At 42.5% G+C, this 18,537-nt stretch overlaps 1 protein-coding gene across 2 annotated transcripts in view; it reads right to left on the bottom strand.

Moving 5' to 3' along the window:
• Positions 1-261: 261 nt before the first annotated feature.
• The window catches only part of HOMER2 (homer scaffold protein 2), a 59,960-nt gene continuing 41,684 nt past the window's right edge, over positions 262-18,537 (bottom strand). For both annotated transcript variants that reach the window (XM_040600983.1, XM_040600984.1), the window contains exons 4-9: positions 12,405-12,497; positions 10,924-11,063; positions 9,199-9,355; positions 6,098-6,208; positions 1,944-2,024; positions 262-545 (exon numbers count right to left, since the gene is read on the bottom strand). In XM_040600983.1, the coding sequence (XP_040456917.1) occupies positions 357-545; positions 1,944-2,024; positions 6,098-6,208; positions 9,199-9,355; positions 10,924-11,063; positions 12,405-12,497 (771 nt within the window). In that variant the 3' untranslated portion in view covers positions 262-356. The remainder of the gene's footprint in view (positions 546-1,943; positions 2,025-6,097; positions 6,209-9,198; positions 9,356-10,923; positions 11,064-12,404; positions 12,498-18,537) is intronic.

Genomic DNA, 18,537 nt, shown 5'->3' with positions numbered 1-18,537 from the left:
AGATATAAATTTCCCTGCAACAACTAACTGCATATTCATTTTAAGGTAGATCTAGTTCCAGATTCCTGAGACAGAACCCTCCACCTGTTCCCAACCCCACGAAGCCAGAGCAGCAATATAGGAAGTTTCTAATCTCAACAGAATTCAGTGAGCAGCACAATTGGTTTGGAAAATAATCAAACAAACAAACAAAAAAAACCAAAACAAAAAAAAACCCACAGCAAATTTTCAGCCTCTATGTACAAAACCAATGCAAACAAGTGGAACATTCTAATTATATTTTGTAAAACACACGTTTGGGATCAACAAAACATCAAACATCCAGACCCTAGATTACAAAAAAAATCTATTGCCATCTAATTGTCAATCCCAAGTTTAGACAGTCCTTGTCGGAAATCATGTAATTCATCTATCTTCCCGTCTAGTACATCTAAAAAATTCTTTAATTCAGTTTTAAGGTTGGTCTGCCTATGTTTGCTCTCTTCGACTTCTGTCCTTAGTGTTCTGACTTTCTCTTCAAGATCTTTGTTCTTTTTCTCAGCAGCCTTAAAGACAAAAGAGACAATAAGATGAATCACAGAGAAGGATGAACACCATTTAATAGGGTAAAGCTACGAATGACAGCTGGGCTGTAAAAGTTTGCTTTGACTTCTGCAGACTGGTAACACAAGCACCTCTGAGAGCAAGTGACACGTGCTAGTCAGATTAAAAGGGAAGAAAACCCATGCAGGAAAGAACACAGATTAACTGGAAAAGATGCTTTGCATCAGATTTTGTCATTTGGTTGATAACTTAAAATTCAACTGGATTTAAATCATGCACTGTGCATATATTTCTGTCATTGCTACAGCTCCAGAACTAGACACTGTGCCACCAGTTACATGCAGAATTATCTATGGTGGTTTAACCTTGAAAAACAAGCTTAGAAAATACTGTCTGAGGAGTAATATTGCTTTATTCAGCACTTTTGGATTTATTGGTATTTTTTTAGGAGTTTCACTTTGTGTCAGCACTCAGGCAAGGAACAAGTCAGCCACCTAACACCTCCCCTGCAGTTCATTCTATTATTTTCCCCTCGCATTAGCTCTTCTGCCTGTTGTTCTCCATTTCATGCATGTAAGCACATGCTTATTCTCACTAAAAGCCATAGATGACACACTTTACCATACCGAATCAAAAAAAATTAGTATTTTAACCATTTTCAGCATCTGCACTCCTCATCAGCCTTCTAAACGATTTTAGATTATTTCGATTATCAGAGCGACGGCTTATTTGATTGACCGGATTTTATTTCATCGGTGAGACTGTTTATATTTGTTCTCCTTTCATGTATTAATTTACTACATCTACACAAGCCCTGACTTTCACAAGTGATGGCCAAAGCCTAGCCGCTGCCTGGGGCACGGCTCCCACAGCCCTCCCAGCAGAGGAGCCACACGTGCAAACCCAAGCCACCGTGGCGAGCTACACATTGCTGGGAAGGAGTGACGCAGCATGTAAATGCATCCTCGGGTGAACTTTTTTCCCTGGTGGTGAGCAGCTACACTCTCTGTTTCTTTCCAAAAAGCTCTCCCTGGTGCCACTGCGGCAATTAGCCACAGGTCTTGAGTGCTGCTCGACACACACGGCTGAGGTGTGGCTTCACAAACCCAGAGCAGCAGAAATAAGGGATACAGGATAGGCTGGAATCTGCAGGAGACAGATGCAGCATGATCGCAGGCAAACCAATTTCTGCAAACAGCAAGGCAAAGAAACAGCCATTTCATTACTCCTGTGCTGGGAAGGGCATGGTGCATTTTGCATGTAATCAGCAATTTCTGTTTTTACAAACTGGAGCTCTTTTGCCTTCAAACACTGAATTCTGAACAGAAAAAAGCATATAGTTGTGAGAAAGAAAGTAAATGTATAACTATTTTTAAATTAATTTCATTGCTAAACTGTACCTGTAGTTGTTGAGATACAGATTCACATTCTGACATTAGCTGTGGTATAATTTCACCCTGCTTTCGAAGCTCTTCCAGTTCCTTTGAAAACATAAAAGAAAAAAAAAAACCACTAGTGCAAGCCTCAATTTAAAACATAATGAAAATTTGAGAATATGAAATGGCTTTGCATATTTTATTGTATTCTGCACAGTATTTGGATGTAAAATAATCAAAATATCATGTCGGCATTCCAAAACACGTTAATTTTCTATTAGAATAATTTTTTCACTACATTTTTTACTTCGTAGCTCTAAAACAGACAATGTAATCTAATCTCTAACACGAATGCCATTTTAATTATATTAACACAATCTACACCTAAAACACATACCTATGTAAAAGATACATTCAATAACAGAGAAATCTGAAGGGCTGTAATGCTACAAGCCATTTATAGATGGTAGCAAAGAGCAAATTAGACATGAATTTTCAATGATATATGGCAGTTAAAAAAGGCCAGTGGCACTACGAGCTGCATATAGAGAGGCATCATTACAGAGCACAGCTGCAACGGGCTTTCCTCCACTGTACAGCTCTGAGAACCGCCCCCTGAAATCTGTATTTGATTGTGGCATCACTATCCAAACTGAGAGGACTAGCTGAAAGGAGTTCATGAAAAGAGCAATGCGACTTGAGAGAAGTCCACATCTCTGACGGAAATTAAGACATCTTGACTACATTAACGCCACAAACAAACACCACTAATGTGGGTAGTAGGGAAAGACTCAAAGCCTGTACATTTTGCAGGACTGTCAGAGCAGCTGAAAAGTACATTTGCAACTCTGTGACTTGAAGAGAGTGCAAGAATCTCCTCCAGAAACTGCCCACATATGTTACGGTCTCAAGAGTAAGTAGAGGCATATCCCTGGACTCATGTAGAACATCTGACACTGTCCTGCATGACATCCTTGTCTCTAAATTGAGAGACATGGATTTGATGGATGGGCCACTCGGTGGATAAGAAATTGGCTGGATGGTCACACTCAAAGAACTCAAAGAGTTCCAGTCAATGGCTCAATGTCCAAGCCGAGATCAGTGATGAGTGGTGCTCCTCAGGGGTGGTCAGCATTGGGACCACTGCTGTTCAACATATTTGTTGGTACATAGTGGGATAGAGTGGGATCAAGTGCATCCTCGGCAAGCTTGCCACAACACCAAGCTGTGTGGTATAGTCAACATACAGGAGGGAAGGGATCCGACCAGAGGGACCTTGACAGGCCTGAGAGGTGGGCCCATGCAAACCTCATGAAGTTCAGCAAGGCCAAGCACAAGGTCCTGCTCCTGGGTTGGGGCAACACCCAGATCAATACGGGCCGGGCAGAGAATGGATTGAGAGCAGCTCTGAGGAGGACGACTTGGGGGTGTTGGTTGATGAGAAGCTCAACATGACCCAGCAACATGTGCTCGCAGCCCAGAAAGCCAGTCGTATCCTGGGCCGCACCAAAAGAAGCATGGCCAGCAGGTCAAGGGAGGCGATTCCCCCACCTCTGCTCCACTCTTGTGAGACCCCACCTGCAGCGCTGCATCCAGCTCCAGGCCCCCCAACATAATGAGGACATGGACCTGTTGGAACAAGTCCAGAGGAGGCCACAAAGATGATCAGGGGGCTGGAGCACCTCTCCTGTGCAGACAGGCTGGGAGAGCTGGGGCTGTTCAGCCTGGAGGAGAGAAGGCTCCGGGGAGACCTTACAGCTGCCTGCCAGCACCTGGAGGGGCCTGCAACAGAGCTGGAGAGGGGCTTTATACAAGGGCATGTAATGACAGGACAGGGGGAACGGCTTTAAACTGAAAGTGGGAAGATTTAGATTAGGTACAAGGAAGGAATTCTTCCCTGTGAGGGTGGCAAGGTGCTGGCCCAGGCTGCCCAGAGCAGCTGTGGATGCCCCATCCCTGGCAGTGCCCAAGGCCAGGCTGGATGGGGCTGGGAGCAACCTGGGCTGGTGGGAGGGGTCCCTGCCCGTGGTGGGGGGTTGGAACTAGTTGGTCTTTAAGGTCCCTTCCAACCCAAACCATTCTGTGATTCTGTGATCCTCTCTGAGCTGTACTGACACAGGATAGCAAAACCAGCCCTATTAGAAAGGCAGATTTTTTGGCTGTGAAAGGTTGGTTTCTTCCTTAACAGGTGAACTTAGAGCGTAATGTGAGTGCAACAGAATCCGTAAATCAAGCTCTTCCACAGAACCAGACAATAACATTTCTCCTCAAGTCCTCCCGATTCCCTTGTTCTAAGTACACCAATGCTCAGCACTTCCAGTATCACCCAAATTTCACAAGAATCCAGTGCATCCTGGAGAGCAAGTCTCTTTCTTCTGAGGTTTGCCAAAAGCACCACTACATCAATAAATTCTTTTTCTTTTTAGAAATTCTGTAATTCCAGGCCAACTCTGACTGCTTTTGTTGTTTCCTCCCATTTTTCAGCATTAGTTTACATTAATATGAGAAGACAAATCACATAATGCTACAGCTTTTTTGTGAACTGCACTGAAGAATTTAACTAATTTAACTATATCCACGCAATGTCCCAGCTGCTGATATAGGGGAAAGAAAGGCTAACTTACTCTTTTGTTTTGAGATATGAGCTCCCATGCATATATATCTGTAGATACATAAATAATGCCTAGGAGCTCACATCTCAAAATATAAACATATTATACTATGTACAATTACTGTATATATGGCTACTATACTGTATCCTTACTATGTAGAGTATAATACAGTGTTATGTGTGTGTATATATATATATGGTATGTGGCATATGATATATATAAAATAAATGAAAATAATAAAAAATATATACTATATATCTCTACATATAAATATATAATTATATATATATAAATATAATTATTTTTCTAGATAGCTCTGTCCTGATTCTCCTGTCTTTACATTTCTCTCTACTTATTTCCTACATGAAGAGGATACCAGCAGCTCCTCTTACATGGCAATGTCCATGAGCAGGCTTCATGCTGGTTTGAATTGCAGACCATGAAAAGGTCATTTATGGGTGGTTTAGACCTAATCAAGAACCTGCCAACGTAAGTATGCAGTCTGAAAACAAGTTAGTGTATTGTCAGTGCAAACGGAAGATAGGCATGTAATATTCACAAGTCAATCAATTTTCTGGTTCATTTGGTACGATAAAAACATGAATCTTGAGGAAAACACTAGCAGAGAATAAGGGTTATTATACATGTTATTGCCACAGAAAGGTTAGGAAGAAAGCATGACATTTTCCTTTGAAATACGGAGCTGAAAACCATATTACATTTATAACAATGCATCAAAATCCATCTCCCTAAACTATTTCCTTGTGCCATCTTAAAACTCCTTAACAGCATTGCTTTTAAGAGCACCAGTAGAGATGCTGTAATGGCACATGACAAACTTTACTGCACCTGCTGACAGCTTTTTCTCTTCAGCCAGCACAGAGCATTTGGTCACTGTAATGAAGGAAAAAACCCAAGGATCCCATTATTTTCCCCACCGTTCAGGGGCTCCAAGCCATCAACCTCATTTTCCTTAGAAAAATGAACACCTTACATGTCAAAAGTGACAAACTGGGGTACTCTAAATGAATCTGAATTTCTCGCTTTTGGCATTAGTCCTGAGATCAGAGGGAGACCATAAAATGGCAAAGACTATGAGCCATCTGGAAAAAGAAACAGGACTTGTTACACAAAGGCCAAGTTATTTTGTAAATGATCTCTTTCTAATGATGGTCCTGATGTCTAGGGGAATTCAGGGCATGGGGACTGGCAAATGAAACTGTTCTAGCACACATGTGTCTGGCTTTGGGTAACAAGTTTCACCAGTCCAGCTCTTCTTTTAGAACTAAAGTGTTGTACACATAGAACCGTCATGTTTGTTAACCACTGTCAAATTAAAGTGTGCTGTCACAGCACAGAATGTGTCATGAAACTGAGACTGAGGGTTCCTATCAAACTGTTGCTAAGGAGCTGTACATGGAAAATCCAGAAACACACAACACCCTGAGGCATCGGGCTGCTTCTGGCTGTAGGGAAGCCAGTCCATCAACCTAACACCCCAAGGGAGAAGCAGACAGATCTACTCAAACTCCAAAGCATGCCTTTTCTGTTGTTCGGGGCACTCACCAGCTCTTTGTCCTGAAGTTCTGTTTCCAGCTCCTGGAGGCGTCTACTCAGCTGTGCATTTCTTTCCTTCTCTTTATTTATTTCATTGCACTGTTCCTCCAGTTCTTCAATCTTTAAGAAATGTTAGACATTAGATGAAATTTTTTAAATTTCTGAAAATCTGGGGCAGAACACAGCTGATGTAAATAGGCATTGCTCCACTGAGCAGAGGGAAGCACAGACAATTTTACTTTATCATGGGTCTGTTTCCTAAATCATAGCACTAGATTCACTGCAACCAAATTATCGCTTCTTTCCTTAAAAAAAAGCCAATTTACACATCCACTAGGAAGCCCTGGGACTGTGTTTATTCTCTCTCATACAGGATCTCATATAAGTATTCAGGAATACACAAAACACTGATCTAAAAAAAAGTGGAGCTGGGGATAAAATCTGCACTTCACTTCTATGAAACCAACACAACACTATGAGGGATGGGTTTTCTTAAGGCAGCAAGGAGAAGAAACTCTCCACACTCCCAGCTTTGCCTCCTTAGGGGCTGCTTATTATTCTAGCTGTAGTATGAGGGACACAACATCAAAACTTTGAGGGGAGAACCAGTTCAGAGCAACGTATTCTGCTTTGTTCTCTCGCCCAGGGATGTGCTTTGCTCTCTCCATACCTCCTCCTGCCAGCTCTGGACTTGGCTCCCAGGAGATGCACTTCCCACAGGCCAACGGGCCAGCTCATTAAAGTATGTACTTTAATTCTCAGCTTCATGTCGCTTTGGGATTATAACTTCCCTCATTCAAAGGTAGAGCAATATGCAAAAAATTCTGACCCAATTAGTAAAGGAGAAGGAACTTCCCAGGGCATTGCAGTGGTGCAGCGTGAGCACCGAGCAAGGAGTGTGCTTAGGAGAAAAGCTCAGAAAACCTCTCCGTACAGAAAAAGACAGCGCACTGTACAGACAGCGTTGCTGCACAGTCTGGCTAGTAGTCACTGGTACGATGACTACGCAGCTGCAGGAAGGTAGTGTTTTGATAATCTCTTCATATCTAGGCTACAGCTACTGAGATGTGGCATGTTTGATCAGTTAATGAGAACAACATTTCTCTGCAACAGTATAGAAAAGTAAAGAACTACAATGTAAATTATGGTATTTTCTTATAACATACTGTTCCAGTCTCTCACTTCTCCCTTATCCAAACCAGAATGGATATAGGGACCTAAATCATGTAACAACTAATACTAATTTGTTAACATAACATCAGTTACGCTCTGTGAAGGATCTTTGGTCGGATCTCTGAATTATCGCTGCGCACAACTAAAATGCATGTGAATACACAGAACATCTGTCTTAGGAAAAGGTTGCTCCACATGGACCTTCAGTGCTCACAAAACAACCCAGGCCACCTCCAATGCCAAATTACTATTTGCAGCCTACTGACATACCAAAAGATACAAAATTCCTTCCTTCTTTGAAAGCAACACTAAAGCAAAAAAAAAAATCCTCAACAGACTGATACAATCTGGTCTGTACTTCAAACATCCCAGTGATCCATCTATGCGAGCAGGAAAAGGATCCAGCTTTTCCAAACACACTGAAGATGAATAGAATGAAGTTATCCCTGCAAGCAGCGCTCACAGAAACCAGGCTCCCCCAGCCCAGGTCAGTGCCAGCCCCGTGTAGGGCTGTTACTCATAGCAGTATTGTCTGAGGGTAACACAATATAAGTAATATACAGTATTATTTGAGGGACAGTACCAATGATGCATTGAAACAGGCTTTAAAAATTTAAACTTCTGAATTGTTCTCTGCTGTAGCTACTGCTAACCCTCGGTCTTACACTGCTGAGAAATGTGCTCAGAAACAGAGCGAAGGCTTTTGGCAATGCCTGCCTGACAACACAACCCAGCAATGTGTGCTCGCAGCCCAGAAAGCCAGCCGTATCCTGGGCAGCATCACAAGGAGCGTGACCAGCAGGCTGAGGGGGGGGGATTCTGCCCCTCTGCTCTCAGGACACCCCACCTGCAGCGCTGCATCCAGCTCCGGGCTCCCCAATATAAGGAGGACATGGACCTGTTGGAGCAAGTCCAGAGGAGGCCACAAAGATGATCAGGGGGCTGCAGCACCTCTCCTGTGCAGACAGGCTGGGAGAGCTGGGGCTGTTCAGCCTGGAGGAGAGAAGGCTCCGGGGAGACCTTACAGCACCCGCCAGCACCTGGAGGGGCCTGCAAGAAAGCTGGAGAGGGACTTTATACAAGGGCATGTAATGACAGGACAGGGGGAATCGCTTTAAACTGAAAGAGGGTAGATTTAGACTAGATATAAGGAAGGAATTCTTCCCTGTGAGGGTGGCGAGGTGCTGGCCCAGGCTGCCCAGAGCAGCTGTGGATGCCCCATCCCTGGCAGTGCCCAAGGCCAGGCTGGACGGGGCTGGGAGCAACCTGGGCTGGTGGGAGGGGTCCCTGCCCGTGGTGGGGGGTTGGAACTAGATGGTCTTTAAGGTCCCTTCCAACCCAACCCATTCTGTGATTCTGTAATTCTATGGAAGCCTCTTGGCAGGGTTCTGGATGAGATGTGCCCAGCATTAGTGCTGGAGGACCGGGCTCACAGCACGCAGAGCTGACAGCATAGCTCACATCCTCATTTCCCTGCCTGCCATCAGGATTTGCTTCCAATACTGGGTGGTTCCCAGCTTGGTTTCCTGGGGGTAACCTGGCCATAACCATGCCTTCTTGCTCATTCATCACCTGGCAGTATTTGAGTGCACTTTGAAAAGGATATACAAGGTAATCCCACTTCTAAAACCTTTCTGTTTCGTCATCACCCTGGCCAGCAAGCCCTGCTGACACCAAGCCTCCCAAACCAAGAGGCAGGGAGCTTCTCATGATGTGGCAGCACCAGTCCCCCTGCTGATCCCCAGCCCTTTGAACTTCCCTGCGCGCTGTGCACAGAGGGAGGCAGCTGCCTTACCCCCCGCCTTCCTTTCAAAGACAAAATCCATCTCCTAACACACAACATACACAAAGATAAAGCAGCAGAAATCCAAGAGGAAGAGCAATGGCAGGAGCAGCTAACTGGAAGAGCTGGCTCTCCTCTGGGTATGCTCTGCTACCTTGCTCCTGAGCTGGTCATTTTCCTCCTTGCAGGCTGAGAACTGCTTCTTCCAGTGCTCGATGCTGGCCGCCGACTCCTGCAGCGCCGTGGTCAGACGGGCATTGCTCTCCCGCAGCGTCTGCAGCTCTGTCTCCCACTTCTTCACATTGCATGAACTGAGAAAAACAGGGTGCCATTAGGTGGCTTCACCTTAGATTCCTGCGTATCATTATTGTTTACCTGACTGCACACTCATCCACCTGTGTGGAAAAATCAGTAATTTGTTGTTATCAGATAAAAGTACCCAGATGCGCATAACTGCCTTTAGCCATTGCCTGCCTAAGGAGAACATAAGCCTTAATCTGACTGTTTCTGCCAAAACAAAGGGATCTATCAACTCCAGAAACAGTGACCTGTGTGTGTGGAACAGAAGTCCGGCTGTCAAAGCAGGCTGTGGGGTTAAGCTGACAGCTGGAATCTCCACCATCTGCGAGCAGGGGCTTTACTCGGTGCTGTGCACGGTCTGTGCTCACCTCCAGAGCCACACGGCTGCGCCTCGCTGAGCACCTGCGGCACCGCGCGCCTGGGGACGTGGTACCCCTGCAACAAAGCAACTCTGCACATTTGCAGATGGTACAATAATTCAGAACGGAAGATGTCAGGGGGTTGACGCTATCTATATTTGATTTTTTTTTAATGCTCAGCCTTAAATATAACAGTGTTACATAATGCTGAAGAATTAAACTACTCATTCTCCAAAGCTTCAAGCTGCAGCGTAGAGCACGAGATTAGAGACTGAATGGAAGGAAGGCTTTGAAACTCCCTACATGCCAGTTGCTACTTGCCCGTGGAGGTGTCTTCAGCAGGAGGAACGAGCAAGCATTATGATTTGAAATAGGTTATGCTATTGAAACGTCAATAAAGAGAGATGATGTACTTCAAACATAATATATGCAACCTTAGAATTGCTCACTGGGTAATGCTGCTTATGGTGCTGCTGCCTTATTTTTTAAATAGCTTTTTAAGAGCAGCTTGATCCTGTTAGATTTTCCCTTCCATTCACAGATATATTAACATGCAAGAGACAGACAAGGCAAGATCCCAGTAGAGACTTATTCTGTTTTAATGTTGTAACTTTGCATATTCCAACGCCTATATTTTCACTAAGGCTGCAAATTACTCTTCTCAGCATTTTCAAATAATTTATCAAAGCAAATAGCAAAAAATGTGACTTCAATGGGCATTGTCCACAGCCTTAGAAACATCTCCCTAAGGCTTCTAAGCAGCCTGATGAAATCGTATTTCTCACTTCAACATTTTACGGTTGAGTTAGTTCCCTTTTATAATTTTAAATATCCATATCTATTTTCATCAAAGTAAATGTAGCAAACTCAAAGAGGAAGAGAGATTGGCTTCACACATTATCAGTAGCAATTGCTCCCCCATGGCTTTAATGTTACTTCTGTAACTCTAAAAGTTCACAAACAAAGGTGGTTATAAGACTTGGCATGAGCAGAATAAAGGAGATCTTATTTCATCATGAACTGGATCAGGAGAAAACTAAATGGTAAATATCTCTCAACTGGATACTGGGAGGTACTTGCTAAAATCTGCTCATTCATCCATTCTGCTGCACCATTTTAAATTAATGCTATTACATTTGAGTAGTTTCTGTTAATACCATTAGCTATCAGCTAATTACTGCATGCTATTCCAATAAATTCAGGTATTAAAGGAACTTCACCTTTGGGCTAGAGCAATTTTTAATTTATCATTCTCAGACTTGAGATGTGCCTCAGCAGGACCACCATGTGATGCCTTCTCATCGTCTGTCCCGTTCACACTAGATGCTCGAGTAGAAGATGGTGTTTCACGTCCAGATTCCTGCAGTGCAACACACAAATGAACACTGGGTATCTCCTGCATCTCCTGCAACACCACAACACCAATTTCTTTGTAATCTTGATCCCAAACCACCCTGCCGAGACCTAGGCTGCAATATGCTGTCCTGGCAGAACAGTGGTGACAAACGCATACCCTTTACATCTTGGCTGCAAAGCTGATCTCTTTAAAAAGAATGAAAAAATGATAATGATGCATGAAATGAAAGTTTAAAGTGTTTAAAAAAAATGTTGAAGTGGTTTCACTGGCAAGGCTTGTGTTTTCTAAAGGCTCTTTGGGTTTTTTTTTGAGATAATGAAACAATACAGCGCACCTGGAAGCACATAAAGTCCAAACCAAAACTAAGAAAAAGAAGCTACTGCTCCTCCAAAGAGATACCATTCATACACTGCTTGCTGCTGATCACCAACAGAGGACAAACAAAGTGAACCACAAAGGCCATGACCAAAGACTTTAAAAAATGAGTATCCCAAGTCAGCCTCTCAGATCAGTGTTTGTGGACCGCAGAAAGGGGGGTAGTTACAAGACCAAAAGCATTCCACAGCTTTTTTCTGATCATGCATCTGAATTCCTCTCTGATCAAAATTCATCCAACTTTCCTCCAAACATCAGCCCAAGCCAAGAACGTCCACTGAACAGGGTTCCTTCTTACCTAATGCAATGCCTACGAAATTACAATCAAACGTCTAAAGAGATTGGGACAACACTCAATTTCTTCAATTTGTAAGAAACCCAGATCTCCCTGGACACGAAGGCACCTGGCAATATCAAGGTGTGCCGTCTATAGAGCGTGTTGTACAAATACGCAACACAAGCTTCTTCCAAGCACTCGCTACAGCACTGCCTCTGTTCCCACCCCACAGCGCTCCACCGCTCACCCCTGGGCAATGGCACACCACGGCCACACGGACAGCGTCTCCACTAGCAAACCAAACTCCCTCAAAAGTAGATTAGATGACAAAAAGAACTATCTGGATGAATCTCATTTACTTTCCGCTGAAGCACCACATTGGCCTGCTTTCCAGTGACCCAGACTGCGTAACAGTACAAATCAAAGGATGTATAGCTTTCCCTGTTATTAAACAAATTATAACAGCTCGAGAACTGCTGAAAAAAAATAAGATTTAAATGAAGGCAAAGAGCATGGATGGATGAAAAATATTCCTCTGGCAGTGCTAATGTCCAGCAGCTGACAATTACCTTCAGCAATCTTCGTTTTATATACTTCAAGCTTGCTGCCAGAAGCTGGTACAGTCCATTAGAAAATTTAACTTTAAATTATTTATCTTGTATGCATACAGGTATTAAAGCTAAATTACAAACCTGGGAATGATTGCTTGAAGTCTCAATTTTCTCTTGAGATCTGTCTCTTGCTAGTTTGGCAGCTTCTTTTACTTCTTGGAATTTCTCCGCAAACTGGAAAAAGCATGACAGGTATTTATTAGAATGATTTATCAGATTATTGCCTTTATATGGTTCATAGATCTCTAAAAGTGAACAACTAATTTTGATAATTTAAAAATTTTGGCAAGAAAAAACCATTTTAATTCTTTGGCAGGGAGTTTCAAAAGGAATGTGGGTGTTGCTAAAAGAGGGACATCTCTGCAGCTCTGGCTGACCACAGTAAAACCTGTGGAGAAAAAGGAACTGTGAGTGTCTCCTGGTTTGATTTGGTTTTGTTTATTTCCTCCTCTCCTCTGTTTCACTTGGTGTTAACAGTCCCTTAGAAGTTGAAAGTATAAAAGCCATATGTTTGGATAAAAAAATTATCAATGTCTTCTATTCCTAAGAGCAAGTCAATTAAAGAATGCAAATGAGGTCACCTGCAGAACGCAAGCAAGGGATTATCAAGACACAGAAAAAATGAGAAGGCGGCAGATCTGAATGTACAAGGGAGCCATATGAAAACACAGCTTTTCTGGTCTAATTCTTTTCTTACTGAAAAAACAAAGCTGGAAGACTACAGGGAAAGGCTTGAATGCTTCCTGCAAGAGCATTGTATCAACCAGGGGGAGGCGGGGGAAAGGAAAGATAAAGATGAAAAGTAATGATCTCAATCTACAAGTTGCTATAGCATATCTGCTCCAAAGCCAGCCTGGCATTTTTGAAATACAAGTATTATCCCAGTCAGTCAGGGTTGCAGGGCTTTAAGCACTTCAAACGGTGTTTAAAGTTTTAAAAGGAGGATTGCCAAGATGGAAGAAAAGGCATAATATGTAATTTTTTTAATTAAGATGCATCCGGTATAAGAATGGGTAACTTTGTCTTTCTGCTAAAGCAGTTTGGTCTTGCTTGCCTGTGTTTTGAGAAACTTGAAATGTTAGAAAGAAAAGACATACTAGAAGTAAAAATATAAATAGATGTATTTTATTGCACAGTTTGCGAATGAAAGGATTGCCATTATATCCTTGGATAATTTGGAACATTTATGACAAAAAACCCATCATATTTTACCGTCAAGGAATGGGACGAATCATTATCCACATACTAATCTTATCTTCTAATCTTTAGATTTACAGCAGCTATTTAGCATGCTCTCACTAAAACACTGGGACTATAAAGATTGATAAAACAAATCTCCAACCGGTCTAAGAGAAATCTGGATTTATATGTGGAGGCACCTGTGTTTTGTATAACACACACAAATGGAAATTTCCAACAAATACACATACACCATTCTTAAATCCCGCAAACGAGCACGTTCTCAAAACTGAGTGAAATTTTGGGTGTAGGCTACGATCTGTGACAATGTTGATGAATGAAGATCGAGCGCTCCAATCCAGCTGTTTTCTATACACCAGCTGAAACTGCATATGCAAAGTATGTGCTCTCGGATGGCAGCAGTTGCTATCTGATGGCATGTGCAGTCACTACACACACAAACGACTTGATTACCTTTGTAGCACTATAAAGATCATTAGGAACAACTACATTACATTTTTGCCTTAAGTGATTTAACTCCAACTTTACACAAAATTTATCTCCTGCTGTGACAAAACACCTATAACAAACTGATTATTTCTAAAATATTGTATCAACAGTAAGTTCTACACTTGGCTTTCCTGAAAATAGTAAAGGGCTGGTTTGAGTCTCTCTTCCACAATAAATCTTTTCATCTTACATATGAAAAATTTATGAAGGTTTTTCATGAACTCTATGAAATATGAAAAGACAAAAAGAATTGGAAGTGATCTATCAAACTTTATTTTTGCAGCTATCTTCATAAAGTACACAGGAGACTGCTGTGAAAAATTATGTGAGCTGAGAAGGAAAGGACCTTTTCCGATATTTCCATAATAAAAAATTGTATTTGACTGAGCAAAGCTAATCTGTGATATAAAACCAATCATGAACCCATTGCACAATAGATTTCAGTCATGTCTCCAGTTTACCAACACATGTATTTAAGACATTTGCTTTTAGAAACAAGTACAAATACCTGAATTTCTCACCATCTCGGTGACAGATCTTCAGCTTTAAAGAGTCAAAATATTACCCTTCATTCTTACCATCATTACAAACGTATAGACAGCTGTAACAGAAACAGTGGTGAAGGACTGTCTCTGCTTTTTGTTTACTCATACACTTGGAAACAGGCAGTCCATAACGAGTTCTACTGCCGCTTCTTTTTCATTCTTGGCTAATTAATACCTGCTAGATTTTACTAACGGTCTATTTTTGAAAGCTACAGAGGATCACTTGGCTTGTTATGAAATTAAAGCCTTTCACTTGATTACTCTTCTGAGTGCAACAGCACAGTGGTGACAGCCCAAACTTGTGTAGCATTACCAATGCTAATTGCTACAGGAGCAAACCAGGCATTTCTGAAGCTACCCAGATCCTGAGGCCGTCTCCGAGAGTGACAGCATGGCCACAGTGTCGCATCACTGGCAGAAATCAGAGAGATGCTTTCTCTCCAGTAACTGTTTTTTTTCTGTCCCAAACATAAATAATTGACAAATAACTGATACTACAAAATCATGTGCCACCTCCAAGATCCAAGTTGACTTTGAGCTATCAAGCCACTGCAGTAACAGAGAGTGCTTTTTAAACATGAAAATCCTAGTTAAAAAATAAAATCATCTATTTAGTAAACGAAAACTTGGTAAATGTGGTCTTGAGGGGTAACGCACATATAAATACCCCAAACCAATAAAAAAATCATCATGTTCCTTCTCCCTTCATCTTTCCTCTCCTTCACCCTTGTCCTCAGGCAGATGAAGTTCTCCATATTTTTTTTTTTTTTTAAAAAGACTGCAGTAAGAGAAACACCAACTAAACACCACTCCAACAGTCCATCATGGATTATATGACGTGTCTTCTCATGCCCCAAAGAGCTGTGAGACTAAGCTGCAACACGGAAAAGACCTGCTGCAGGAACCAACGCTCGTGAAGCCTTTCAGTCCAAGGCTGCTGCAGCCCATGCACACTCTTTGATTACAAATCTTGGTCAGTGAAATTTAACGAGGACTCAAGGATGCTACTGTGCACTGCACAAATTATTTAAAGGCTGTTCAAATCTGCAGCCAGCTTGTCACCTGCAGAAATACATATATTTAAATAGACTTTCTTAACATTTTATACATTAAAAAGCATTATTTTGCATGCGTAAATTTTGAGCTCCTGATCTGGCATTATATTTTACATCTCCTACTGACAAACTGTGCCAGTGTCAGATGAAACAGCTGCTCCCACCAAAAGCAGTCTCATAAATATTTCATCACCTTCTTGCTTTGCAGAAGGCTGGGTGATGGCACGTTCCCGTTGGGGAGCACCGTCGTGCTGTGACACACAACACACACGTTGATTTGCTCGTGGTTTTCTCTGGATGAGCTCTCAGTACTGGGCAGATCAGCAGCAAACAAGACCATTTCCTCCAGGGACTGGCCAGTAATTTGCTCTAGCACAGCCAGTACGCTGCCAGCACTGATGCTGGTCGGACCGGGGCTGGGGGGCTGTGCTGCATGCTGGGGCAGGGGCAGGATTTGCCCTGAAGTTTCCCCCTGCAACACAGCACCTGGCAGACACCACACACGTAATGTGCACACATGCACGGAAAGAAAGTCCAGTGCCTCCCAGATGCTGGATGCAGTTGCTCTATGATGGGCAAAATCTGGGTCTACTGAGTTTCTCACCTGTATAAATCTCGGTCCCCATGCCCTTGACTACCTACAGCTCCTCAGACAGCACGTCTGCACTGAAGCATCCTGAATGATAGCACAAATTTTACTGAACTGCTTCATGTGCAAAATACATCACTACCTGTACAGTACCAGCTCTGCCTCTTCATCACACCCAGGCACACCATTAATTCTCTTTTGATTCCTGTTTCGATTTAGCTGTAGCAATGTTTGAATCATGTCTTGAGGCCTTTTTGAGGCACAGGGTGGGAAGGCAGGGGAAAGGAGGGTCAACGAGTCCTGCAAGAGGGGAAAAGGACCCTGAGCAGGACACCAACCTTAAGCCCTGGGATTCTCCCAATCCATGTGAATTATAATTAGGTCACTAGGTCACTGAGCGTACTTTTCATTAATAGCTCATGTTTAATTTGAACGGCTTTTCCCTATAGGTACGGATTAATGCTTAAGTATCTCAAGAGAAGCAAGGCACTAGAAAGAGGCAATATCTTTTATTAGGCCAAGCAATATATTTAAAAATGCAGACATTTTTAGGCATGCTAACCTCTTCTCCTCTTTGTTATTATTCATTGTGTTCAGCCACTTTTCAGTTTGCTTTATTTATTTATTTTAAGCCAGTCTATTGATCTCTCTGGTTTAGAGGAGTTTTAGTGTGTCCTTCCAATTCCTGACTAAAAGCTTCAATTATTTCCAGGAAAAACGGCAAGCTTTAATTTATATCTTTTATAAGAGTATAATGATATCAAGACGAAATGAAACTTTATTTTACTATTCCCAGTACACTTATACGTCTGTAATCTCTCCACCATCTCTGATCTTTCTTGTTAACGGTTCAATAATTAAACTGAGGAGCATGGATGACAAGGGATATCTCTGTCCCACTGCTTTGCAGGGTGGTAATAAACCAGGTTTTCTTACATTTTTCCAGCTAGATAAATGTCAGGTGTGGTGGTTTTTTTTTAATAGATCATCTCAAGCCATTTTAACAAGCGCTCCCCTTCGATATTCTTACCAGTAAAAAGTCTTTCTGCTGATTTGGAAAGCTTTTTCTGCAAGTAGAAGGCTGTATTATTGGCAGTGAGCTCTTCAGCAGATCGTGCTGTGCAAACAGATGTGCAAACTGATCTGGAGAGAAACACAGCTGGTGCTGAGGCCCCTGTGCCCACACGACACGTTTTTCAGATGGCTTTAGTCTGGCCACACGAACATTAAAGAGCTGCTTTCTGATACCAGCACTACATTTATTCTTAGTACGTGTTTGGATAGTTTTGGAGGATATGAAAAAATCTCTCTGATTAGGGTGCAAGGACCCCCTTGTTACACCTCTGGTCTCCTGAGCCAGCCCCAGCACCACCTGCTCCACACGGTGCGTGGTGCTTGTTCAAGCCCAGCCAGCACTCAGGCACCGTGCAGCCACCTGCCATGCTGCAAGGTGTGACTTCAGTAATCCAGGAGTAAAAATTACTATCCAGTGCTCCTAATTCTTTCATTTGGTGTCCAAAGGTTGCACTGTATCATGCTTATCTGTTACTCTAAACAAACTACTCTCCTAAATCCACCTTAATCCTCCTGTATTGCCAGACTACTTACTAGCTACTACAAACACCTCTTTGCCACAGGAGTGGAGAAGATGCATAGGTGAAATGAGCACTCATCTACACTTGAGTAAACGACATAACCATCACCAGCAGCTCATTTTTAAAAAAACGTTTTGCATATGATTGATTGGTGGCCTTAGCATCCCAGAACAACAGATTATTGTCATGGCACTTTTACGGACATCCAAAATCCATACATGAAAAGTAAAACACACTTTACCTTTAAGAAATGCTCGCAAAAAATGCAATACTCTGGAAACTCAAAACTCAGTAAGGCAGATTTAGTAAAATAAATTCCTGTAACAATTTGGTTGATGGAAAAGTCCTGCTCCTACTGCAGTGGTCTGCCTTTGCTATTTTAGACACTACAAGAAACACCTTGTCCTTGTGATTCTTTTCTTATCAAAGCACACGAGGAAAGGACAGCACCACAAGAGACTGTGTGCCATGCCTAAGGACACCACGTTGAGTTAACTGACAAAACCCAGCGCCAAGTAGCGACGCTTCAGGTGTCAACCATGTGTTAGATAAGTAGGAGGTTTTTTACTACACGAACTAACATCTCAGCTGCTTGACGAGCACTTGGCAAGACCACTAATCTAATGACAGGATGTATTTTAAAGTGCATGTTATTCTTGACTAGACTTTACAAGACGACTAATGTAGCCAGCCCCTGGTCCAGGGAAGTGTTGCATTAATACCAAACCCATGGCCAGGTTT

This window comes from Falco naumanni, chromosome 7, assembly GCF_017639655.2.
Source record: "Falco naumanni isolate bFalNau1 chromosome 7, bFalNau1.pat, whole genome shotgun sequence".
Lineage (NCBI taxonomy): Eukaryota > Metazoa > Chordata > Aves > Falconiformes > Falconidae > Falco > Falco naumanni.
The sequence above is the reverse complement of the archived record's forward strand: the minus strand, read 5'-3'. Positions and strand labels throughout refer to the sequence as shown.